This window comes from Heterocephalus glaber, unplaced genomic scaffold (assembly GCF_053883595.1).
Source record: "Heterocephalus glaber isolate CG9 unplaced genomic scaffold, H.glaber_assembly_v1.0 deba00001564, whole genome shotgun sequence".
NCBI classification, from domain to species: Eukaryota; Metazoa; Chordata; class Mammalia; order Rodentia; family Bathyergidae; genus Heterocephalus; species Heterocephalus glaber.
This window is the reverse complement of record NW_028258351.1, coordinates 11,026,110-11,052,941: the sequence shown is the minus strand read 5'-3', so window position 1 is coordinate 11,052,941 and position 26,832 is coordinate 11,026,110. Positions and strand designations below refer to the sequence as shown.

The 26,832-nt window shown below is 36.8% G+C and overlaps 2 protein-coding genes across 3 annotated transcripts in view; one reads left to right on the top strand and one right to left on the bottom strand.

The window, feature by feature from the left end:
• Positions 1 to 23,142, top strand: part of Nufip2 (nuclear FMR1 interacting protein 2) — a 28,285-nt gene extending 5,143 nt beyond the window's left edge. The window contains exons 2-4 of the mRNA XM_004857056.4: positions 2 to 1,723; positions 14,212 to 14,244; positions 16,062 to 23,142. Of these exons, the coding sequence (XP_004857113.2) occupies positions 2 to 1,723; positions 14,212 to 14,244; positions 16,062 to 16,114 (1,808 nt within the window). The 3' untranslated portion in view covers positions 16,115 to 23,142. The remainder of the gene's footprint in view (position 1; positions 1,724 to 14,211; positions 14,245 to 16,061) is intronic.
• Positions 17,936 to 26,832, bottom strand: part of Cryba1 (crystallin beta A1) — a 27,785-nt gene continuing 18,888 nt past the window's right edge. For both annotated transcript variants that reach the window (XM_004857055.4, XM_004857053.4), the window contains 2 exons: positions 26,070 to 26,212; positions 17,936 to 25,579 (listed from right to left, as the gene is read on the bottom strand). In XM_004857055.4, coding sequence (XP_004857112.1) covers positions 25,432 to 25,579; positions 26,070 to 26,212 — 291 coding nt within the window. In that variant the 3' untranslated portion in view covers positions 17,936 to 25,431. The remainder of the gene's footprint in view (positions 25,580 to 26,069; positions 26,213 to 26,832) is intronic.

Genomic DNA, 26,832 nt, shown 5'->3' with positions numbered 1-26,832 from the left:
GGCTATGGTGAAATAAACGGTAATGCTGGAGAAAGAGAAATATCTTTAAAGAACTTGGGTTCTGATGAAGCTACCAACCCTATTTCCAGGGTCCTTAATGGCAACCAGCAAGTTGTTGATACTAGTCTGAAGCAGACTGTGAAAACTGGCACCTTTGGGAAGACAGGAATTAAAACTAAGAATTTCATTCAGAAAAACAGTATGGACAAAAAGAATGGAAAGTCTTACGAAAATAAATCTGGAGAAAACCAGTCTGTAGATAAGACCGATACTGTAGCAATTCCAAATGGTGTTGTAACAAATAATTCAGCCTATATTACTAATGGTTATATGGGCAAAGGCGCAGATAATGATGGTAGTGGATCAGAAAGTGGATATACCACTCCTAAAAAAAGGAAAGCTAGGCGCAATAGTGCTAAGGGTTGTGAAAACCTTAATTTAGTCCAGGACAAAATAATGCAACCAGAGACTAGTGCCCCACCCTTAAAACAGGGACTTGAAACTTTCAAGCCTGACTATAGTGAACAAAAGGGAAATCGAGTAGATGGTTCAAAGCCCATTTGGAAGTATGAAACTGGACCTGGAGGAACGACTCGAGGAAAACCTGCTATGGGTGATATGCTTCGTAAAAGCTCAGATATTAAATCTGGTGTGAACAAGAAGTTTGATGATCGGCCCAAAGGAAAGCATTCCTCGGCTGTTGCCTCCAAAGAGGACTCATGGACCCTATTTAAACCACCTCCAGTTTTTCCAGTGGACAATAGCAGTGCTAAAATAGTTCCTAAAATAAGTTATGCAAGCAAAGTTAAGGAAAACCTCAACAAAACTGTACAGAACTCTTCTGTGTCACCATCTTCATCTTCATCCTCTTCATCATCTACTGGGGAAACTCAGACCCAGTCTTCAAGTCGATTATCCCAGGTCCCTATGTCAGCGCTGAAATCTGTTACTTCTGCCAGTTTTTCTAATGGGCCTGTTTTAGCAGGGACTGATGCAAGCGTGTATCCTCCAGGGGGTCAGCCACTGCTAACGACTGCTGCTAATACGCTAACACCCATCTCTTCTGGAACTGATTCAGTTCTACAGGACATGAGTCTAACTTCAGCAGCTGTTGAACAAATTAAATCTAGCCTTTTTATCTACCCTTCAAATATGCAAAGTGTGCTGTTGAGTACAGCACAAGTGGATCTGCCCTCCCAGACAGATCAGCAAAACCTGGGGGATATTTTCCAGAATCAGTGGGGTTTATCGTTTATAAATGAGCCCAGTGCTGGCCCTGAGACTGTTATTGGGAAGTCATCAGATCATAAAGCGATGGAGGTGACATTTCAAGGAGAATATCCTGCCACTTTGGTTTCACAGGGTGCTGAAATAATCCCCTCAGGAACTGAGCATCCTGTGTTTCCCAAGGCTTATGAGTTGGAGAAACGGACTAGTCCTCAAGTTCTGGGTAGCATTCTAAAACCTGGGACTACTAGTGAGAGTGGAGCCTTATCCTTGGAACCCAGTCATATAGGTGACCTGCAAAAAGCAGACACCAATAGTCAAGGTGCTTTAGTGTTTCTCTCAAAGGACTATGAAATAGAAAGTCAAAATCCTCTGGCATCTCCTACGAACACTTTGTTAGGCTCCGCCAAAGAACAGAGATACCAGAGAGGCCTAGAAAGGAATGATAGCTGGGGTTCTTTTGACCCGAGGGCTGCTATTGTATATCACACTAAAGGTAATTCATTTCTTTCTATACAAAAATTCTTACTAACCAGTTTATATGTGGTGTTGGCAATAAGTCAATTTTGAAAACTATGTAAGAGATTCTGAGATTTTTCAGAGCTTAGTTGAGAATGACTGGATAACCATCTAGTGTCAAACTCATAATTCAGGATCTTTGGAAATAGTATTAAAATTTTAGAATGTTCACTTTTCCAACTTAAGAGCATTTATTTTTATATAGACAGGTATAACAGACCTTCTGTCTAGTTCAAAGCATAGAGGTACGGGGGGAGGCAAAGGACTTGCCTAAAAGGATGATAATATATTTCGTCTTGAACACCTACAATAAGAGTTAAAAATATATTCTTCAAACATATTTCCCTGCTGCTTAGTGAAGTGTTTTTTGTTGGGGGGGGGGTGCCAGGAGCTCGAACTCAGGACCTTGTGCTTGCAAGGCAGGCACAGTGCCACTGAGCTAAATCCCTGGCCCCTTAGTGACGCATTTAATAGTTCAATTTGCTTAAAGTGAGGAGGAACAGCTTTTGAGGAGGGTCCAAAAAAGGTCCATTTACTGTATAAAAAGGAATAAGGATGCTGAATGGTAACTAGAAAGTAATTTAGACAAACTACAGTGGCAAGCACATTTATTCATCAGTGCTATAGAGAACAGGCTCTTTGGATTCAAGCCCATGTGAAAGAGATCTATGCTGAATGCAGTGAGGACTTAGGAGGCTGAGGCAAGAGGATTGGTTGAGCCTAGGAGTTAGAGGCCAGTCTGGAGAGTTTATCAAGACTGTGACTCTAATTGGAAGGGGGAAAAAAATTACCAAGTTTCATGCTAATAACTTTTAGAATGTGATTATCTATAAAGAATTTGGTGAATGGCATAACTAATTTAAATCCTTAAGAGCAAATAATGAGGTTAAGTGAATGATTCTGCTTTTGAGAACAGTGGTTTTCAGTCTTAACACCCCTTCCACCTCATCTGTCCTTCCTCACAGCAACACCCTTTAGTCAGTGACTTACAACTGCAGGAGCTGGGAACATACCAGATTGTAGGGATGAGGTAATTGCTGATTCTCCTTGGACGAGATCATTGCTTCAGAGATGAATAGCAAAGTTGTTTGTGACTTTTCAGCATATTACCTAGTTTTCAACTCAAGTAAAAATAAGCATGTTTTTGTATATTTTTTCCCTTTAAAAAATGGGAATAAATAGTAGGATCTATTTATGGAAGTTATGAGTAGATAGCCTGGCAGATAAAATTTGCCAGTCTTGGAAGTAAATGGGAGTTAACACAGGAGCTGGATGTTTTTAGAAAAGTAGGCCCCAAAAAAGTTTTTAGTGTTAGGATGTATTTAATTATATGTAAGTTAAATTCTGTCAGGCGAGTTAAAAGTGTCTTGTACTTCTGTCATTGTGTGAGCCTGCGGATATCTCAATGTGTTATATTCTCGCACCATCTCTAAAAAAATTGAGATATTACTCCATTAGGTGGTGATATATATGATTTTATTTTTTAAAGAGATGGGAGCCTTATTACTTTGTCCAAGCCAGCCGCAAAGGATTTTTTGTGTAAATTTGCAGACCCTTTTAAATAGTACAGTATTGATTTGTTTTTCTAGTTATTCTATTTTCATTTTTCTTGTAGATAGGCAAAATAAGTATGAAATTAATGGTTGAGGTAAACAAATGTTGACTTTGCTGGTGTTATTGAAAAGTTTTGTTTTGTTTTAATTTAGTACAGTGGATTAACTTGAATTTTGTAGTTTTTAAAGTTTTCCTAAACCTTAAAAGAAGTAATAATCAGTTGGATTTACTGGAATATTAAAACCACCTGTATTTTCTTAGTTTAATGTTCCTGCATGTCCAACTTTTGGCCTGCCTTGGCCACAGTGATTGAAGAGGAGTTGTCTAGAGTTAAATTTAAAATATATAATGCAGTTAATTTCTAGTCACTTTAAAAAAAAAAAGCACTATTCTTACTGAAGTGTCAAAACACACTTCCAAATTGCCGAAGGGCCAGTTTTGTTTTGTTTTGTTTTTTCAGTACTTGGAACTGATTGCAGCACCACACTGAGCTAAGGATTCTACTTTTGCAGCTTTAAGTGCTGAAGATTTTTAAAAATCTAAATATTCAGCATGAAAAGATACAATAAAGCATAAAAAAGGACTGCCGGAAATTCTAGTTTTGGGGATTTTTCTTCTAGTTTTTTAGATGATGCCACTAACTTTCCTGAAGAAATGACTGTTGGAGGTGAAGGTGCTCAGTGGGAGAGAGCACTTGCCTAGCATTAAGAAGGCCCTCCTTTCTATCCACAACATTGCAAAAAAAAAAAAACAAAACAAGCTTATTTATTTATTTAAAAAGCAAGGGTTTATTGTGTTGCCTAGGTGTGCCTTGAACTCTTGGGCTCAAAAGATCCTGCTTTAGCTTGGCTAGGACTACAAGTACAGGCTGTACTTGAATACTTAGTCATCAGATAGGCGTAGTGGTGCTTGCCTGTATCCCCCACCACTCAGGAGTCTGAAGCATGAGGATCACCGTGAACTCAAGATCAACCTCAACTACATAGTGAGATCCTGTCTCAAAATATCTTTTTTTTTTTTTTTTAATCCCACGTTTATAGGTAGGGTTTTTGGGTAGGAGAGATGCAGTCCTTTTTGGTTTTTTTATTGTGTAAAATGCTTATAAATGTATCATCGTAGCCATCTTTAAGTGTAGAGTTCAGTGGTTTGTGTTTTTTTTGTACTGGGGATCGAACGCAGGATCTTGTGTGCTTGCAAGGCAGGCGTTGGCACTACTGAGCTAAATCCCCAGCCCTTTTGTTTTTTTGAAGTAGGATCTTGACCATACTTTAGGCTGGCTTCAAACTCAGAGTGATCCTCCTGCCTTAGCCTCCCAGTGCTGGGATTGCAGGCCTCCATGCTCAGCTCAATATCATTACCCCTCACCCCTTGTCCCCTCTGTATTTTGGATAGAACCCAAGGCCTTCTACATGCTAAGGACACACTCTATCACTCAACGACACTTCTAGCCACTATTTTGTCTTTTAGTGACTGGCTATTTCCTATAGGCAAAACATCCTGAAAGTTCATTCCTGTTGGTAGCATATGTAAGAACTTCATTCCTTTTAAAAGCTGAATAATATTCTGTGTATGTTATATATCACATTTATTCATTTATCTAGGATGGACACTTGAGTTGCTCCACAGTTTAGCTATTGTTAGTACAGAAATGCTGCTGTGAGCATGGGAGTAGAAATAATAACTTTGAGACCCTACTTCCAATTATTTGGGGATTTATACCCAAAATTAGAATTACCAATAATAGGGTAATTCTGAGTTTTTCAGGAATTGTACTGTTTTCCACAGCAGCTGTTTTTACATTGTGCCACCAACTGTTCGAGGGTTCCAATTTCTCGACCTCCAGAATAGCTGGGATTACAGATACATATCCTCACTTCTGGTCCTGGATATACTTTGTTGAGATTTAGGGGCTCTCTGTATGTTCTGGACTTCGTTTTCAGATAGGATTTCTAAATGTTTTCTCTCATTCTGCAGATTGTCCTTTTTTTCCCCGCTCCCAGTGTTGGGGATTGAACCCAGGGCTTTCATGCAGAGCTACATCCCAGCCCATTTTTATTTTGAAACCATGTCTTGCTAAGTTTGCCTAGGCTAGGCTCAAACTTGTGATCCTCCTTCCCAGCTGACAGTGTCTTTGATGCACAATATTTAAAAATTCTCAGGAAGTCTGAGAATTTTTTTTTTTAAATCTTTTTCTTTTGTAGCCTGTGCCTTCGTATTCTTAAAATTGCAGTATCATAATATTTTACCAGTCCATAACTTTGCAGTTGTTTTTGGTACTGGGGATTGAACACAGGGCCTTCCATGTGCTGAACAGATGCTCTACCACTGAGCTAAACCCCTAGTGTATTGGAATGATAGCTCTTACTGCACATACCCAGGACATGGAACTGTTGCCTCTTTGAAGTATTCAGGATGCCTATTTTAGTGAAATTCTCTTTGAATTGTCTTCAAAGACTTCTAACTCCAGATCCTAACTTTTGGAGGTGAAGCTTTAATTTTGAAATTGTCTAGTACAGTATAGTCACTTGAAACAAAATCCTGTGAAATTAAGAGATTGATGTGAGTTGTGTGTTTGGTTGAAATGTTCATTTTAAATTGAGTTAATGTATCTTGCCCAGATAATTTTGCACTGAAGCACATCAAGCATTCAGAATGCTGACATTTTGTAATCATTAAAAAATAATCAGATATGGTAAATTTGACTTAAAACACAGAGGCGAGGGAGATATATAAGGTTTTTTATTCTTGATGGTTGAGAAAGCAATTTATGAGTGCATGAGAATATTTAAGGACCAATTGTAAAAAGTTTTTAATGTTTTGTGAAATATGTACAATACAAATGTAAGGTTAATAACCCATTCCTGCTGACCTGTACCATCATGGTTCAGGCTGCCTGCCAGCGAGTGAGATGTATAAATTCCTGCCTCATAGTGAATGTGTTAAGATGATAGCACTAGAGATAGGTAAGAGCCCTAAATGAACCACTTTGGAGGATCAGTAATGTAAAAGTTCTGTTCTCTTTCTTTCATCATCAAGGTACCTTTTCTGTAGATGGGAAAGTTACCAGTACAAAATACTCCTTAGGCATCTATTGAATGAAAAAAAAATTTTTTTTGGTACCAGGGATCGAACTTGGAACCTTGCACTTGTGGGGCAGGCAGCTGAATGAAATTTTGAACATTTGTTTCTTTGATACGTACCCAGGTGGTATGATATTGGCATAGACAGTTTGATTCATTAGATTTGGGATAGGCCTAGGAATAAAAAGAATTAACTCAGTAGTGGTTCTGATTGTCAATTGCAGGTGAGATCTGTGACTCTTAAGAGCTTTCCTTTTTCTTTGCTCTACCACTTGTATACTTATCTCTCTGCCATAGTTTCCTTTAAAGAATTTAATCAAGTAGAGGAGAAAACAATACACAAGTGTATAAGGCAAGATTTTTAAGTGTCATAAGGCTACAAATAACTAGGGGATTTCGGGAGAGCACTCGTGGTAAAACTATACCGCACATAAATACAGAATGTTTTCATGGAGCATTTAAGCTGAGCTGTGAAGGATAGAGGTGTTTATCCTCCCAAAAAGTAGAAGATTGACTGGGGCATAGCTCAGTCAGTGGTAGAGGCTATGGGTCTAGCCTGCTCCAAAAATGGGTACTACTGAGTAGTGCGATTAGTGCCAGTAATCCTTGCCACTTGGGAGACTGAAGTAGGAAGATCACTTGGGCCCATCCTTGGCAACACAGAACCTGTCTTAAGAAAAAAAAAGTGCGGGGAAAAAAGGAGGCAAAGAATGGTAAAATTGGAAAATTATGAATAAATGAAAATACACAAAAAGAAGCAGTTTGGATGTGGTAAAGAAATATAAAAGAGAGAAGGAAGATGGATTGCTGCCAGATCATGGAGGTTTTAAATTTTAACCTGGAGACAGAGGAAGTTCTCAAATATTGCAGAGATAGGTAGATAGGCATGAAGTACCTTAGTCCCACAGAAGACATTGGTTTTTTTGTTTGTTTGTTTGGTACCAGGGATCGAACTTGCACTTGCAAGGCAGGTGGCGGAACCACTGAGCTAAATCCCCAGCCCGACATTGGTCTTAAAACTGCTATTCCCAGTTACTTTTTGTTTAGGCAAATCATGAATGATTTTTAAGCCTGAATTTCCTGATTTTATAAAAAGGGATAACAGCCTTTATATTGTCCTATTGGTTTGAACCCAAGTGCTTTAAAAATCGAGTTGGTATTAAATAGTCTTAATTATGAATCTGTTCAGGTAGATTAAAGTGACACAATTTGTAGCTAGATTAGAAGTTGCAAATTATAGTAAATTGATTTATAAAACTTACGAGGACTATGCAGTTGACCTTTGAACAAAACAGGTTTGAACTATAGAGGTCCACTTACATGGAGATTTTTTTTTTTTTTCAAATTTGCAAAAACTGTAGCCTTGGGCCAGGGATTTAGCTCAGTGGCGCCACGCCTGCCTGCCTTGCAAGGGCAAGGTCCTGAGCTCTGATCCCCAGTACCAAAAAAAAACAAACTATAACCTAGGGGGAAATAAAGGTATGGAGGGAGTGTAGAGTACTTGCCTAGCATGCACAAGTCCCTGGATTTTGTCCCAGCACTGCAAAAAAAAGCTGTGTCATGGATGCATGTGATAGACTATAGACAACAGTCTGCTTTGTTGTTTACTACCATAAATTTACACAAATTTTATAAAAAGCTAACACCAGAATGGGTACACACAGGCCTTATGTGACACTGTTCACATGGGGAAGAAATAGAAAGGTGAAGTATTTAATCATAACTATACAATTAGTATATACTGTACTATAATATTTTGTACCCACTCATTGTTCATATTGGCTGGAAGTGTACAGCTCAATAGTAGAGTCCAGAGGTGTTCTGTTTAATTCCCAGTTTAAAAACAGTTTATAGACACTTAAACCAGGTGAAAGGAGGGGTCCACCTGTGCCAATCTCATTCAAGAGTCAGCTGTGTAGTTTGGACATTTGTTCACAGAAGGATTTAAATGTTAAATTTCATACTAAGTATTTTCATATTTACTGAAGCATTTTCTTGAAGTTGCTCCAGGAATGCCTTTGACATCTTACGTAGTAGTCTTACTAAAATGTACCTGCAGGGCTGGGGATTTGGTACAGTGGTGCCGCCACCTGCCTCGCAAGTGCAAGGTCCTGAGTTAGATCCCCGGTACCAAAATAAAATAAAATAAAATGTACCTGCAAATTTAGCAGTTTAAGAAAATACGCTTTGGTTTTAGCTCTGGTTGAATGTCCTAAATTTAGAAAGAGTCCTTGTTTTTCTCTGCAATACAGGACATTCAAGTATAGGAATGGATATAACATGATTTGTAACATAGTGTAAGGACCCTAATGACTTGCTGCTAGGTTTCTATCATCTGTACTGACTACTACTTTTTTGATACCGGAGATCGAACTCAGGACCTTGCGGCAGAACCACTGAGCTAAATCCCTGGCCAGTGACTACCTGACTTCTCATGCCTACTTTTTTTTCCCATTAACTTTATTGGTACATTTTAGGTGTACAATACAGTTGGATTCATCATTGGGATCTTGTACCTTTACATGATGTATCTTGGTTCTTATTTTTTCCTCTAATGCCTATTTTATGTGCAGTGATAATGTTCAGTTTAGTGTTAGTGTGAAAGGTTAGTTGTAAGGATTTTACAGAACCTGAAATTTAACCCTAGATTTTAATAGCTTATTTTCTTAGGGTAAGAGAAATAATTACCCGTGCCATAAAAGTGATGAAACTTGTATTACTAGCAGCAAAAGCAAAAATTGCCTGTTAGCATAACAGTTGTAGCAGTTTCATTCCAAGAATTTTACCTTTATAAAATGAACCAAGTTAAAATAAGGAAAGTAATAGAGAAAAAAAATAAGAAAATCCTTGAGTTTTAGTTTCTATTGTGTGTATTTAGAGTTGGTCCAGACAGTTATGCTTATTCTGATTGGTTTTTAGCTTCAAATTGGGAATGTAGGATTGAAATTGATACCAAGAAGTTTATTAAATGTCTACTGCAAAGGCGGTGACTACCTTAAAGTTACTTGGAAACATGTATTTTTTTGTTATAGTCAAACTGAAAGAGTAGAATGGGAGACATTTCTGGAAGATGTCTTTGTAAAAGAATAGGCATGTGTTGCCGGAGATTTAGCTCAGTGGCTCTGCTGCCTGCCTTGTAAGTGCAAGGTCCCAAGTTTGATCCCTGGTACCAAAAACAAAACAAAGAATATGCATGTGTATAGTAGACTGGTTAAGAAAAAGAAAATAGGGCCGGGGATTTGGCTCAGTGGTTTCGCTGCCTGCTGCACAAGCGCAAGGACCTGAGTTTGATCCCCAGTACCCCCAAAAAAAAACAAAAAAAGAAAAAAAGAAAATCAAGAGCCCGGGATTTAGCTCAGTGGTGCCACCTGCCTCACAAGCAAGGTCACAAGTTTGGTCCCCAGTACCAAAAAAAAAAAACAAGACAGAAAATAATAAAACATGATATTGTGACAGCCTGTCATCAAAAGATGGGTGAATCTGGATTAGGAGGAAAATGACAGTTTTAAGTTTACTGTGTCACCATCTTTGAATTTAAAGGAATTTGTTGTAAAGTGGCTTACTTAAGGGATTGGAGGGCATGATGAGTGTTAAATTAATTTGGGATTCTCAGATGTGAAAGTCAGCTTATTTGGGCTTATATTTGACTTATTTTCTGTTTATGAGGGACCTTATACATATTGAGGTCTTAATTTAGATAGTGATCATTTTGTAGTACTGGGGATTGAACCCAGGGCCTTTCCACTGAGCAACAACCCCATTGTTTTTTTAAATTTTGAGACTGATATGCTAAGTCACTTCTGGCTGGGTTCAGAGTTGGCTATCCTCCTGACTTAGCCTCCTGAGCAGCTGAGGAAGTACTTGTAACCACTAAAGTATGGCTTAGTTAATATACTGTAATAAAGAGCCACGTAGTAAATATTTTTAGGCCTTTTGAACTCTATGGTCTCTGTTGTGCCTTGCTGTGTTCTAATAACTTAATTTGCAAAAACAGACAATGGATAGAAACCAAGTCTCCTGATTCATGACTCCTGGCATACCTTGTTTGGGGGCAGGGGTTGGTACTGGGGATCGAACTCAGAACCTCGCCCTTTCAAGGCAAACAGTGGCACCACTGAGCTAAATCCCTGGCCCCACACCTTGTTCTTTAATACCACCAGTCTTTGTTCATTTTTTTGCTTTAGAACCTATCTTCCCAACAAAGCAGTGTAGACTAAGCTCATAGAGGATGCTCTTTTTTTCTTCCTTTCCTTTCCCTCCCTCACTCCTTCCCTCTTTTTTTCCTCTCTTTTCTTTTATTCTTTCTCTTTTCCTTTTCTCTTTTGCTAGGAATCTAACCCAAGGCCTTGTACATGGTAGGGCAAATGCTGTACCGCTGAATACAGCCTCAGCCCTTAAATTTTTTTGAGACAGGGTCCCACAAAATTTCCAGGACTGGCCTGAAACTTGTTATCCTTCTACCTCAGCCTCCCAAATAGGTGGATTATAAGTATGTGCCTGGCCCTAGAGGTTCGAACTAATAATAAAATTTCAAATTGGATGATAATGGTCTAAATTACAACATTTTAACGTAATTGCTTACTTTGATGTACCTTACCAGCAGAAACCTTTACTTACATTACCTGGTTTGGATCTTTGGCCATTTTATAGTAATGTTGCATAATTGGATGCTGTGATCTCTTTTCAAAAAAGAACTGGCAAATTAAAGATTTGATTTGTGTGTGAAGAGGGCAGTCTTAAATGATCAATTACTGTATAATGTTTTTTTTTTAATCCTTAAAAGTGCCTTCTATAATCTTGTACTATTTAGCTTTTCTTGAGATAGTTAAAATGTTGTTACACACAGTAACGTGTTTCATATACAAAATGAATTGAGACTTGTAATCTAAGGCAGAATGTTAATGCCAATGATCTGTGTTTTCTATCATTATTAACATTGTTACTTCTTGTTAGTTATTTCCTTTTTTTATCTTAACCTTCTTGTTTGAGTTTCAAGGAAATTACTCTTCCTTTTTTTTTGGTACTGGGGATCGAACTCGGGACCTTGCTCTTGCAAAGGCAGGCAGTGGAACCACTGAGCTAAATCCCTGGCCCGAAATTTACATTTTTATAAAGGAGGGTTGGGGATGTAGCTTTTGGTAGAGTACTTGCCTAGCATGCAGTACCCCTGGGTTCAATTCTTGGTGCTGCAAAAATGTTCTGTTTTGTTTTGGTACCAGGGATCGAACTCCGGTCCTTGTGCTTGCAGGCAGGCGGGAGAAACACTGAGCTAAATCCCCGGCCCAAAAATGTTTTTTTTTTTTGGACCAGGGATTGAACTTGGAAGCTTGTGCTTGTGACGCAGGCGGCAGAACCACTGAGCTAAATCCCCGGCCCCACCAAAAAATTTTTTGATACAGGAAGTTGCCAGTAGTCATAGAAGTTACATTAAATAACAAGGAAGGGAAAATGTGTTCATTTCTCAGTTCAGCTTATTTCTTGACTAGTAGCTATAATGACACAAGATTAGTCTTTCTGTTTTATTGCTTTTCCACCGTCAGAAGTCATAATCAAATTCACCATTCCAGAATCCATGTATGAGGGTAATAAAATTAGCTTACCTAAATCATTTAAAAATCCGTACTTGCCATTGGCAGTGCACACCTGTAACCCCAGCACTCAGGAGACAGAGGCAGGAGGAATGCCAGGAGTTCGAGTCCAGCCTGGGCCACGTAGTTCAGGGCTAGCCTGAAATGCATAGTGAGACCCTGTCTCAACACCCCTCCCATGCCCCTCCCCCATCCATTTGTGTACAACCTTAGATTTGGTGATTTAGTTTAAGGTAGGGAAATATCTTTAACCTACTAAAGATACATCTATCTTTAAGTGTTTTTGTTGTCTTTATTCTAAAATTTACATGTTTTTAAACCGCTATAGATGTTAACTGTGACCCATCTCCCCCTCCCCCGATACTCAGTCTCCAACCCAGAACATTTGCCAGGCAAGCACTCTACCACTGAGCTACATCTAACCAGCCCCTTACTGTGACTCAGGTGCATCCTTCTCCCTCAAAAAAGAAAGACGGGGACAGGTTGAGGCTTGAGTACAGAAAAGGAAATGTTTATAGCATAGATAGGCTGAAATGTAAGGTTTGATTAACTTTTTCTCAACATAAAGCTAAATAATAGATTTATCTTTAAAGCCAGCGAAAAATAAGTATCAAGTAATTGGCATATACAAAATGTCAGGAATTTATTTGGTGTAAACTGAAATTTATGCACTTTGACTAGAAGAAAAAAATAAGTATTGCTTATTTCTTTTTGTAGTGAGGTCAGCTAATACAAGGCTTATTTGGATGTTTGGATTTTTTTTCCCCCCGGTACTGGGGATCGAACTCAGGACCTTGCACTTGAGAGGCAGGCACTGTGCCAACTGAGCTAAAACCCTGGCCCTTGTGTTTGGATTCTTAAAATAGGCCATTCTTAGCCAGGCATGGTATCTCATGCCTATAATCCCAGCACTGTGGAAGGCTGAGGCAGGAGGATCCAGCAAAATTAGTGAGATCCTATCAATGAAAAGTAAAAGGGTTGAGAAATGTAGCTCTGTCTGAAGGCTGGGGTCAACTCCAAAGCCACCCTGGGCCCCCAAAAAAGAGCCATTTTGAGATGAATTTTATAGGATAACAGCTCTTGAAGGTAGACTGTTCTTCACCTATTTCTCATTGTCCAAAACTAATGAAGTTAGAAATAGTATTGGAGTGATAGATTTCCCTTCCTGATATGTCTTATTTTTTCAGATTTGATTGGTTACGGTTCTCTTCCTCTGTTTAGACCTCTCAAGGATAGGGAAATTTTCCTCCTCTTTTAGGGATCTGTGCAGAGAGTTAAAGGCCATCAGCCTATAACTAAGCATGACCAAGTAGTAGTTGGCACATTATCACCAGATTCGGTTTATAATTTTAGGTCCATACATTTAATTTCTTTTACACCTGGGGAGGTATTATGTTGCCCCTTAAATATAACCCATATCCCATCTTTTTTTTTTTTTTTTGGTACCAGGGATCAATCTCTGGTCCTTCCACTTGCAAGGCAGGTGGCAGAACCACTGAGCTAAATCCCCTGCCCTCCATGTCCCATCTCAATTAGCTTGTTTTATTTTTCTTAAATTTATATTTGGTTGCTGATAAATTTGATTAGAATTACACAGAATCCAGTGAGAATAAAATAATTTCATCCTTTAAAATGATAGTTGTATGACCATGAAAAATGTACTTATCCTTAGTCTTGGTTTTAGTGTATTCCTTTCACTGGGTAGATGTCCTAGTATAGTATTTCCTTTAAGGTCTAATACTTTGGTTCCTGCTATGTAATAGTCATCTATTCTCTACCTATCAAGACTTCACAGATTCCCTATGAGGCTTTCTTGTATGCTAGGTAGAATTCTTACTGCCTTCTTTCCATATATCATAGTTTGGCCATATCACATTTCCTTTATTGTAACATGCTATAATAAGTGCATTGTAGATGTTTTGGATGAAATTAGAGCAAATGAGGATTGGGTGTCATTGATAAATAGATGGGTATTAATTGGCATTTTTTACTTTAAGGGTTAAAATAGGAGAGGTATGATTTAGAGGTCAGCATCACTTGCCTGGGTGCTTAAACTATTAAGCATTAAGTGTAATTGATAGATTTGCTGAATGCTTTATTCAGAAGATTTGGGCACCTTATTGAAGAATGCTGGGTTACCAAGAAGTAGTGGGTGGGGTTTTTAAATAGCAGTGAGCCATTATAAGAAATAGGATTTTTATTCACTGAAAATTTGAAAAATAATCCTTTTTTTTTTTTTATAGAAATGGAATCTATTTGGAATTTGCAGAAGCAAGGTAAGAATGGTTAGATTAATTAAAATGAACTAATCAGTAATCTTTTTACATTGTTTTTGTGTTAATAACTATAGTCAAAAGGCTAGCTGCAGGGCTAGGACTTCTTGGGATAGGATAACACTGTAATTAAAAAGAATATATGAAAGTACATTTACCTACTGGGGAAAAGCACTAGTGGTTTTTCCATTGTGATTATGAAAGAGACAAGAAGCTAAAGTGCATGTTTAGCATGTACCAGGACCTAGGTTCAATCCCCAGCACTGTAAGAAAAAAACAAAGTATGTGTTTTTCATCTAGGAAACCAACATGAATAATTGTTTTCCACTTTGACCAGTTTCTATCTGTAATATTTGTATGGTAGACAAGGGATAGCCTAAGAACTTAAATTTATAGTTCAGAAAAATATTAGCTGCAGTAGGACTGTATATTCTCTGAGATCATTAGAAATATAAAGAATTCAGATTAGCTTTTCACCTTCCTGTAACAAAAATGTAACTAGCACAGGAGAGGACAGAGGGAGTGGGATATTACACATGTGGATTTAGAACTTTCAAAAAGTTTTTGTTACCCAATTGTATTCTTTTCTAAATATATTAAAATGTGATAGGTATGGAATATAAAAGTTTTGGTTGGAGAACTAATCACTGACTATAGATTTGGGTTTTCAAACTGGGCATCGAGGTGGTGCATGCCTGTAATCTCAGCAATACCAGCAAGAGGATTGCTGCAAGGCCAGCCTGGACTACATAATGAACCCATCTACCCCCCCAAAAAAAGATCTTGGGTTTTCAGAACCTTGTAATAAAAGTATCCATTTCTCATCTCCTTTGTAGGTTAATATAAATGAATTTTATACTTCCAGTGCTAGAAGTATATTAATCTCTTCTTATTTTACATATTGGGGAAATGAGACCCCCAGAGGTTTCTTTATAAATTGGCTGGACTAGAATGTAGGCTCTCCTAATTTCCTAACACTGTTCCTTCTTCACCTCCCCCACCCCATTTGTTTGTTTGTTTATTTTGTGATATTGGGGATTGAACCCAGGATCTTTACACTGAATGCCTCCACAATGCCCCACCCCTCCTTTTTTTGGGAAATGGAGGTCTTACTAAATTCCCCCGGCTGGGCTTGAATTTGTAGTCCTCCTGTCTCTGCCTCTGGAGTAACAGGAATTTAGAATAGCTCTACAGTCTTTGTCTAGTCACATTCTGACTGTTTTGTATTTTGAACTCAAAATCCATAGAGTTTATTTCATTTATCTTTGATGTGATGCTAGGGATTGAACTCAGGGCCTTGCACATGTTAAGCACGTACTTTTGATTCTGTTAAGAATAAAGTATTGCTGGGCTGAAGATTTAGCTCATTGGTGCCGCCTCCTCCCTGACAAGCACGAGGTCCCGGGTTCAATCCCCAGTACCAAAAAAAAGAAAATAAGAAGGAATAAACTGAGTCATGATTAGAATTAAATTGGCTGTGCCAAACTACTTTAACCTAATGTGTTTGGTGCTAGATTTTACTTGAGCCATTCCTTGCTGAATGGTACATTCTGATTAAAATTAAATAAGCTCAACCATTGTTAGTCTGTAGTCTCACTGGCTAGAATATCTTGTTGATGGGAATCTGTTGGAGTGCAAACAACTACTTTTGAGTTGAGAGATTGAATCACACATGTATTTGATATAAAAGAGAAATGGCTGTTGAATTGTCTTATAATAAGAAGGGGGACAGTTTAAGTGATTACTTGGAATTTGTTTTTGGATCATGGATGTTTTGAGATTCTAGGCCTTATTTTTATTTATTTTAAACTTTCCTCTAGATCCCAAAAGGATAATCACTTACAATGAAGCCATGGATAGTCCAGATCAATGAAGGACCAGACTGTCTATTCGTAACTTTTCTGCAGCATTAGAGCCACCGTTCATGAGGGATACAAGGCTTTTATGCTCCTAGATCTTCAATGCAGCAGAGGAACCATAAGTAGAATCACAGGATAATATATACAAATATATATATATACATATATATATATATATATATAGTTATTTAAAAAAAGGCAACTGAAAGTAATTAGACTTCTTAAGGAATCAAATTTATTTCAAGAGACTACACATGGTTATTTAATCTCCGGTACTGAATAGTTTTTTGTTTTTGTTTTTTCTTTTGTTAGTTTTTGTTTTTAAGTGTGAATGCAAGTGATTAATGAATACAGACTTAACAAGTGTGGTTCTAAAGTTCCTGCTGTCATCACCTTGGGCAACAAATGACCCAGTGAAAGAGGCAAATCCACTTAAAAGATCTCTGTATCTTGTTCTGTGACTAAAGTGATACACTAATCACGGGGAACCCAGAATGATTCAGCATTTTCCCCTACTCCCTTGATATTTTGGTTTTACTTTAAGCCCTGCGAGAATGCTGGATAAATGCCTTGAAGTTTGCAGGGGTGTATTTTTTAGCGAATATGATTTGCATGTCTTGCCAGGAGTTAAGCAGCCTCTTTGGGTTGTTGGGAAAATACTTTCTTTCCTTTTATGTTTTGTGGGGTGGGAATAGGGGAGGGCCTTGAAGTTCTACAATTCTGGAATAGCTGGTGGGTACATAGTTAACTTGCTTTGGTTACATGTTGGACTTACAACAACCGAAGAATCCATGATTAAAGAAAAGTTGCAGAACAAGCAATCGACTTAGATATGGAATAAAATTCTTGTGCCCATATTTTAATGTAATTGTATAACTGGGAGCAAAAATATATTCTGCTTTTCAACTGTAGGTGCTCCAGACTTGCTCTCTGTCACTAACACTAAATGTGCAGTTTTTCTCATTTTTCATCAAACATCAGAGAAATGTATGTACCTTTCTGTAAATCTCTTTAATTTCTCAGCAAAATCTAAAAGGGGAAGGAAAAAGCCCATAAGAATTAAAACATGTTTTTAGCCAGTGAGACGTTAATGAACCCTGTTAATAGGAGGTGTGTTTTCATGCAAATTATACTTCTGAGCTTACTAGCTTCTAATTATATCTTAATAAATATATTTTATTACTAGAGAAAAATGGATTTTTAGGGAAAATAATGTGAAATTCTGGAAATTTTGTTTTGGGCAGAGAAGAGCATTAGCCCTGTCTTATCACATTGCCATCCTGTTGCACTGCAACTTGTGTATAGCATGCTAAAATAAACTTTTTGTGTGTGTGAAGAAACTAAGGGTCCAATTTAAGGGTGATGTTAGCGGCATAATAACAAGTTCTCTGGCCTGACATAGCATCACACACAACACACACATACACAGAAATTAGTATATCCATGTATGTCAAATACAGGTTGAAATAGCAGGGCATTTATATAGTCATAGTCTTATAAAAGTAGACTGGATCTCCTGGGGGTATTTGGGGAGAGAAGTAACTACCAAATTTGCTCTACCCCTTTGCTTAAGAAATGTCCAGTTTTGAGCGACTGTAGTGTGGATGGGTTTTCTTGTTCTGTTGACCGAGACTTAACAAGTAGTTCATGAAAGAAGTTGTTGGGCTCAGTGTTAGAGTAGAGCAAATATCTTTTTAGTCTGGATTTCTGCCCTGCTTAGATTTTTTAAAAGTGTAAGCATGGATTGCCAATTCCACTTGATGTAAACAAAACTTTTTATACATTATATATATATGTGTATGTATGTGTGTGTGTGTATATATATACACACACACATACATACACATATATATATAAAATAACTTATTGTATGAGTCCAGGTTCAGAAACTTGTGGTAGGCCAGTTCCAGATAGTTTATTTCACCTGTAAACTGTATCACTTTTACTGATAATTGTAATTTTCAAATGTATAATATGTTTACAGATGTGCCCTGCATTTAGTCTGCCTTGTTCCTATTTTGATTTTTGTTGAGTCTCCTGCTTGCTTGCCAAAAGCTAGGATGCTTCAGGCCCATGTACAATTGAAAGCAGAGGCATCCTTGAGCTTTAAAGCATTGAACAAACTGGAAAATGCAACATACCACATACTGAAGTGAAAAAGTCTGTGTTTTTGTGTTTTTTTTTTTTAATAAAATTTTTCAAAAACGTTTTAAAAAAAAAGTTGATTCAAGGGGTAAAAAAGGCTCCAGTTTGTTTTATATTTGGTACCGGGGATCGAACTTGGACCTTGCGCTTGCGAGGCAGGTGCCAGAACCACTGAGCTAAATCCCCAGCCCTGGCTCCAGTTTGTTTTACAGGTTTTAAAGTTCTGCTGTGTGTTCAATTGCCTTGTGTAACCACTTGTCGCCTTAGGGCCAGATCCCCACCCCATTCCCCCTTTTTAAATGTCCATTTTGCTTGCCTGAAATTTTAAATTTCTTCTGTCTAACAACTCACAAGAAACTTCTGGATTTGTGACATACAGAGGTCGAACAAGCATATATTTAAAAAAAAACAATCCCCATCTGAATTGGGCTTATTTTAGAAGTAACAATTTATACCTTTCAAAAGCCTTTTTTTCATTTTCTTATTTTCCCCTCCATATCCCTCAGGCCTCTGTTCAGAGAAGGTAAAAAGAATGTATCCCTTCTCTGTTTGTCCAAAGGTTTTTTGAGAGTCTTCTAAATGAAACAATGCAACATTTCACTTTGATTTCTCCACTGAAATTTTCTTGATTATATGGTTAGAGGTATATAGTAGTTAGGAATGTCTTTTAGACTTTCTGGGAACCCTAGTGCCCCATCATATTTTAACTGTCAGTATTTTGGGGGCATTGGGTTAATGGACTTAACTGCCTAGGTACAAGCAGGACTTTGGGACAAATCTCCTTTGTGCTGTTTGGTTATACTTAATTGACTCTCCTTGTCGCAGTCTTTCTCCTTAGGTCCTCACACAATTCCTTACAGAGCACTTATTAAAAAAATATTAAGAGTTGACCTGTTTTCTGATTATTTTTGTGTAAGCTTCTAAACAAACTTCAGCTGTGATTAATTTAACACATTTAAATAACAATGTGTTATTGTTCAGTATAAGTTTTTCTTCAACTCAGAGTATTAGTACTGTAGCATAAACCAAATACAGTCTAGAGGGGATTTTTAACATCCCTCCATTAAAAAGACTGAAAAGGGGGTGTGTGGGTGTATGTGTGTGTGTACTGGATGTTTGGGAAAGATGGAGATATTAAAAATTAGTAAATGAATGTGTGTAAGACCTATTAGTATTCAGAGAATGAAACTTGTATTTATTTTGTGCCATTTGTTTTCATTACACAGAATAAAATCAGGTGGTTTAAATCCTTAAAAGGGTAGTATTTCAAATATGGCACTAAGAATGAAATCATGACCTATTTTTTTAATAGCTATGAAGATACTCAATTATGGGTGAAGATTTCTTTTTAAATTTGTCTTGATTGTAGGCTTTTGTGTCACATACCACTCTTGTGTAGATATCTTGAATAATCCCTTCCCCACAAAAGACAGGGTGTATTTATCTCTCTTTATTCACCCCCTACTTTGCTGAACTGAAGTTAATTGCATAGCTTTTCCTTTAATCTCCTTAGTAATGAACCTTAACATAAAGTGTATTTACAGCATCTGTAGTAACCCTTCCTTCTCCTTTTTCTATGAGGGGATTAGCCAATAGCAAATTTTCTAGTGACAGCCTTTTCTCTCCTCAAAAAGAAATGGCCAGAGAGTTTCTCTACATTTTAGAATTTTGCTGTCCTAAATAAATCTGCTTATCTAGTCATCACTCAGAATCTGCAAAAACTTTTTTATAAAGGAAAAAAAACCTGCTACATTGTTTTCTCAAATAAGTTTTTAGGAAAAATATGACAGACCTCAACCATGGAAGTTGTCCATATTATAAAATGTGTTTTCACAAATACAGCATAGCAGCAGTAATTTCTTTTTTTTTTTTTTTTTTTTTGGTACCAGGGATCGAACTCCGGACCTTAGCAGCAGTAATTTCATATTTGGTTGTTAGGGTTGTTGCTAGTCCACATCAGAGACATCTTAATAATTTTTCTTTTGTAATCATTGTGAGTTTATACACACAAAGACATTTAGTGAAATTGTATGCCATATACCAAATCGTCACAGGCAAGGAAATTAAAGGACTACTGAATTTTAAATTCCACCAAATTAGGAGTCATTCTTGTAAAGCTTTCTCCAGAAAAGTAGGTTAAATGTTGAACTTTTAAGGATTGGGAGTATAGTTAACCTATGAATCCTTATGTATGCTAACTGTATAATTGATACAATGTAGGGGATAAGTACGTATAGTGGGGCAATAGTTTTTATAAGGCCTATTGATGCTATTCCAGTCAAAGTAGATGCTGATAGGAAAGTGTCTTAATAGCTGTGTCCAAAACTTGATTCTTTTAAAGATTTGCTTATCCCCTGACCCCAACCAGTAGTTATTTGAAAGGAAGGGGCAGAGGACAATACTAGAAGTATAAATAGCTGCTCTAAGTTTGCCACAGGCACATAAGTCAACATTAGTTCTTAAAATTGATGTCCTTTTTTGTTAATTGACAGCATCAGGATTCGTTTATGGTGAAAAAGATGGGCTTCTGCTTTCAGTATCTTAGAATGTTCCTTTTTAAACATTGGTCTGTTCAGAGTAAGAACCAGGACCACCACACTGGGTTGGTTTAAAAAATGAGTCATCGGCTCCACTCAAAATCACTGCTTTACTGAGTTTTAGTTTTCACAGCTTTGCTGCTCAAGAAAGGTCTTAAAGTAGAAAGGATGTCAGCAATAGTAACAAAAGAATTTTTGGTTGTCTCCAAAATAAAACACCCCATGAACCGCAAATGGTACATTGCTTTTGCATTACTGGGAATGTCAAATGTGGTAGCAGGTATGGGCTAGAAACTGGAACAGCCATTCTCAACATATGATGAGATTGTTGATTCAGACTTCCCTATTCATAAAATTTTGTTAAGTCCAGAGTTTGAAAGCCATTTTATAATACTGCAGTATCCCTTTTCTACAGCCTTATTAAAACTATCTGCAAGTGTTTATTTTCCATCTCAATTTTGCTTTCACTGTATATCAGAGTTGTACTCTACAGACCAACAAACCAATTTGAGGTAAATTAAATAGCTTTCCACATGCCCTTGTTTTCTCAGGTGCTAATATACAAAGGCTCCAAAATGGATACTGCTTTAGTAATGTCTGCTTTATTCTTAAAATGCGTTATTTCTTTTGCTAGATGTAAAAGTTTGGTGTTAACAAAAGTTTTAATATGTAAATATGAATGAATGCCTTTTGTTTGCTTTTGTTTTGTCTATTAGTCTTTTCATTTATCTGTAGAGGAGAATACTTTCATGATCTTGAATACATTTCATATATTGCATTTTTAGAATGAAAATACAACTGTTTTCTGTCTTAGATTAATTCTGCTGCTGCTATGAGAAACTGAAAATCAAGAATGTGATGCACTTTTTACATTACTATATATCATACATATACCATAGGTTACTTTGATACTTTTTCTGTAGCACAGCCACTAACAAAAGTGAGTGAATTTTTATAATTCTCTGTGGGAGAGAATCAGTAACAGAAACTAATCCATAGTTGGTATTGGCCTATGAATGACAATAACTTAGGAAAATAAAAATTCTGTTTAATATTACACTTTTTGGCCTTAAAATGTCTTCTACTGCTGAAAATATAAATCTTAGCTTTGTTTTTATTGTTCCCTCTCTCTGCCTGAAAAAGAGAAAATGGGAAGAGTGGCTTAAAGGAAGTAGTGTTGGTTTGTTGGTGATCTTTTAGAAAACAATTGTCTACTATGTAAGCTGGGACTTACTTTTATTTGTATACAGAGGAGAAATACTGTCCTGAACCAGCAAATTTAGTTAAATCAGTCAAAATTCCCAACTATTCTGTTTCTCTAATATATTTTTACTTAGCAAGGGTAAACTGTGGAAGGAATGCTACTTGACAAAAGGAAAAGTCATTTCTCAAGCACATACTCAGACTTGAAGGAGATGGAACCTAAAATAATGGGGGAAAACACCAAATGCGGTGGAGGAATGTGAAAAGATGTGTGGTCCAAAGCTATCTGGTTATATTTTGATGTTGCCAATATTGTAGAGCCAAAATTTTTGATTTGCTTATTTAATATATTTGTTGGCTAGAGATCTATTTTTATATCAATGTGCCTTGCATGTATATTTAAAATTTTTGGAAAGGCCATGTAGTAATGCCTGAGACAGTTAATGGTTCTTAACCACCTCACTAATTTTTATGCAGTATGAAATGCTCATTCTATTGCCCAACTGGTGCTCTCTGTTTAAAGTTACAGATCTTGTCAAACTGGAACTATTTTATAAACTGGGGAAACTATTTTGGTTGTTTCTTTTTCTTTTATTATTTTTAAAGTCTGTTAGTGGCTGTTTTGTAGTGGGAAATAGTAAAAGGATTCCTCACTTCTTTTCCTTCCCCCACCCTTAGCACCTTCACGTAATGTGATGACACCATTTCTTGTGTGCTTTGAAAAAAAAAATTCAGCTTGCTGTCTCCTTTAGTGTTATAAAAAGTGTTATTAAAAGCATTGCTTCAAAATATAGGGAGATAATGGAGTCCTTGATAATTTGGGATTCTGTGTGAGCTTTGATCCAAGCTATTGGCTCTTTTCAACTTTAAAATTTTTATTGTTAAAGCACCTTGCTTAGAAAATTTTAAATATTTATGTCTGCAACAATTGTCTCAAAATAATAAACTGTGCAATTCTTGTTAATTAAAAAAAAAACTGAACTCTCCCTAATGTGACTTGTTAGTTTCTCTGTATTTCCTGCCAGTGTAAATGTGAAAAGCTTTGCTTGCATTACGTTTTAGAAATGCATTTTGCACACTCAAATTTTGCCGAAGCTCCGTGAAAAGGTTAGACCTAAGTAGATGAATAAAGCTATGCACATGTTTTGAAAGTTTAATTTGTGTGTCATTACAAAAAGTGACCTATCATTATTTTCTTGTTCTTAGCTTTACCATCTTTGGAAACATGGCTCAAAGTTACAGTTCTGGGCTATTTTATCAATAGAACTAGAAGAAAACTGGCACCCATTTTAATAAAGTTCAGTTTAAATGGGAGCTTGACTTGAATCTATTAAAGGGCTTTTCTTGAAATGGGGCAGTTCTACCAGCTTTATAAACCATTGGATGCTCTTTCTCAGTGACATTTTGGCTTATTTGATGAAAAAGAAATGGGAAGTAATTCAAACAAATGAAGGAAGGACCTTTGCTGCATGGAGCTCTGACAGTTTTGTCATAAGCTGGTTTAGAGATAGGATAGTCTTGTATTGTTTGCTTTATCATAAATTTGGTTTATTGACTGATTGGTCTGAGATTATAGTCAGTTTAAAGATCAAAGCACAGATTGTTTCAAAGATAATGTGTATCTTTTATAAAAATTGCCCCAACTGATTAAAAGTTTAGAAATTAGGCACATTTGATTCGAACACTGCAGTTTGCATGAATAGCTATTTCACATATATGTGTGCTTAAGGTTGTATACATGTCCTAGCCAGGTCTTACAAAGTCATCTTTTACAAGATTTTTCTGTAATCTCAGGACCTTTGTAGAAGAGGCTAAAAGTTTTAAGTAGAAGATACTACTAATAGTGTTTTCCCCATACTCCTAGATATAAAAGAAATCCTGTTTTAGATCTTTTCCTGTGTATAGAAGAGGGTGACTCATCAAGCCACTGCACTTGATAATTGTTAACTTTGAAAACTCAGCAAAACCCTCCTTCTGTTTGTATCTTCAGTGATAATGGCAATTAGTATACTAGTGAAGATTTGAAATATGGCATTAAAAGAAATGAAGGAGGTGCAGTAAGCATCTTAGATGGCTTTGGCTACTTTTCAGCATTTGTCAGTCATTCACTTATGTTCAGTCTTAGAGGAGCAAAGTGATTTTTTTTTTTTTTTTGGTACCAGGGATCAAAGGGACCTTGCGCTTGTGAGGCAGGCTCCGAAACCACTGAGCTAAATCCCCAGCCCGCAAAGTGATTTTTGATGTGCATAGGCACTTAGGAGGTGAGTTACCTTTTAATTTGGGGGAAAGGGTAATTAGTTGATTATAGTTACATTACATATTTTCCCTTCCTCTCAAAATTTTTTTTTCAATGTTTGTTTTGCCCAGCAAAAAAAGATAGGTCTTTAGATATAAGAGCAGTGACCAGAAATTTACCCCTTTGCTTAAATGCTTAGGTGTTTGCTATAGCTGTTTCAGATGTCATGGATTCTGAGGAAGTGTCACATAATGATCTTCCTTTACTGATGTCTTAAATGTTCAGCGTTTTAAAAATAAAAATTACACTTTACAACCATACTCAGATTTACTTATTTTATCAGAATAAAAAACCCAAGAGATTTGTAGATCAAATTGAGACAAGTGTACACTGTTGAATAAAAAATTTTGAAGTTTCTGAGGTGTATGTGTTATCTTTGTGTGCTTTTTTAAAGTCTTTACTAAAAACAGTTAACATTGTAACATTGATAGTTTTTCCCTGAGAAGGATGAAATGTACAAAAAATTTGAATCTTAAATGAACTGTGTTCTTACATCTTTTTATTGTTTCCTTGTTTTTAATCATACAGGTTATTGTGCTTGGAGTTAGAATGTTTATTGAAAAAAATCAGCTATGAGAACAGCTGTTTTACCTTTTTGAGGACATTGAGCCTTAAGCTCTTGCATTTGAAATAAACCAAAATTGAGCTAAGTAAGCAGGTAGAATGCCAGTATTCTAGGTTTATTCATAACTTGTTATGGAAAAACATGGTAGTACATATTAGACATACTGTTCAGTGCAAATTGTAAAAAAGTCAGTTTGTTGCAAATGGTAAGAAAAAATGCTAAGGTCAACATTAGGGGTTGGGGAGAAAATGCATAAACAGTCACTATAGAGACTGATAATGTATAGTTTAAATGCTTTTTCTTTGAGAAAGAGAATAATTGTCCTTGTCCTGCTAAGTGAATTGCAAGGACACAAAAGGAATTTGGGTTTTATTAAAGTTTATCTTTAAAATTTCTCAGCCACTTAAATGTGATTTGTATAAAGAATGATAGTTAATTTAGTCTACAAAGTTTTTGTTTCCTTTTTTTAAATGACATTGTGGATTTCAGCAGCTAACGTTTGGAAGCAGTGTCTGAGCAGAACATAAAACAGGGCTTAGCAAGGTCTCATGATTGAGGAATTCTCTTATTGGAAGTTTTAATCCATTACTGTTGGATACGGCGAATAGATTGGATCTGAGAAGTCTGGGCATGAGAACCCCACTCTCTCCGGTGTTTATAGTCTCCTCCATGATGGTCGCATTCCAGGATGTACTGATGACCACGATATCCAGGGTACTGGTAGCAAACCCAGCTAGGAAATTGAAAGCATATTGCATTATTAAAACTACTGTATTAGGAATCTGACAAATACCCTAAAATCTGAACCTCAACAGAATGGTGCTTTTAGGCTTAGAGAACAATAATAGCCTTCCTTAATGTATCAGGCAGTGTTTGTGAACAGAATATTGGCTACAACTAATTAAAGATTAACCTTAATTGTGAAAAGATTTAATAGTCGGGGCCAGGGATTTAGCTCAGTAGTTCCGCCGACTGCCTTGCAAGTGCAGGGTCCTGAGTTCAATCCCCAGTACCAAAAAAAAAAAGATTTAAGTCAACATAAATGCTTAGGAGCAATCTTAAGTGGTAGCTGGTGCAAATAGCATGAGATTCAAGATAACTAGAATGTGACATCCATACCAATGTGATGCCAGTGTATTAATAAAGCAACCATTAATGTTCACAAAGTCTGTATGTGCAGGAATTAACTTCAGAATGTTCTCCATCCCTGATTTTGTACTTACGCCCCACATTGTATCTTCATGGAGCCAACTTCATTATTGAACCAACCCATGGCTTGCAAGGAGGGGTAGTCATCACAGATCTCCCACTGGTGTCCAATAAAGTTCTCTTTTTCAAAGATGGTAATCTTAGACTCTTTATGATTCTGTAATCAAGAAATTAAAAACCTTTTGTACTAGTGTTATGACTCATCTTTATTCTTTGCCATAGTTCTCAAAATTGAAAGAAACTTGGTTTACAAAAAGGTACATGATCATACCCATAATCCTTAATCCAAATATAAATGTAACATTTAAAATGTACAAATAAGTGATAGAATACTTTGGAACAATGAGTATGACTGTGCAAAAAAATATTTGTAACAGCCAACCAAGGGATTAATACCCACTACTGTAGAAAAATCAAACTCCTACAAGAAGTGCGTGCCAATATGTGTGTATGTTGGACATCCAATAGGGGATGTGAATATGACAAGCATTAAGGCAGAGACTTAATTGAATAGGCAAAATGATGGAAAGTGATGGAGCAATTGACTGGAAAAGGGTACTGGGAAGTTTTTATGTGGTTGTGGGATTGTTCTGTAGGATTAGGGTGTTAGATACATGAGTATATGTTTTCCAAGCCTCATGACTGTATGCTTAGGATCTGTGCATTTTATTGTGTCTGTTATACCTGAAGTTTAAAAAAGGGGGAAGTGGGGGGAAGATGAAATCAGATTTTTTTTTTTGAGATTTACAGCCATTTGTTATCTTCATTGGTTGAATT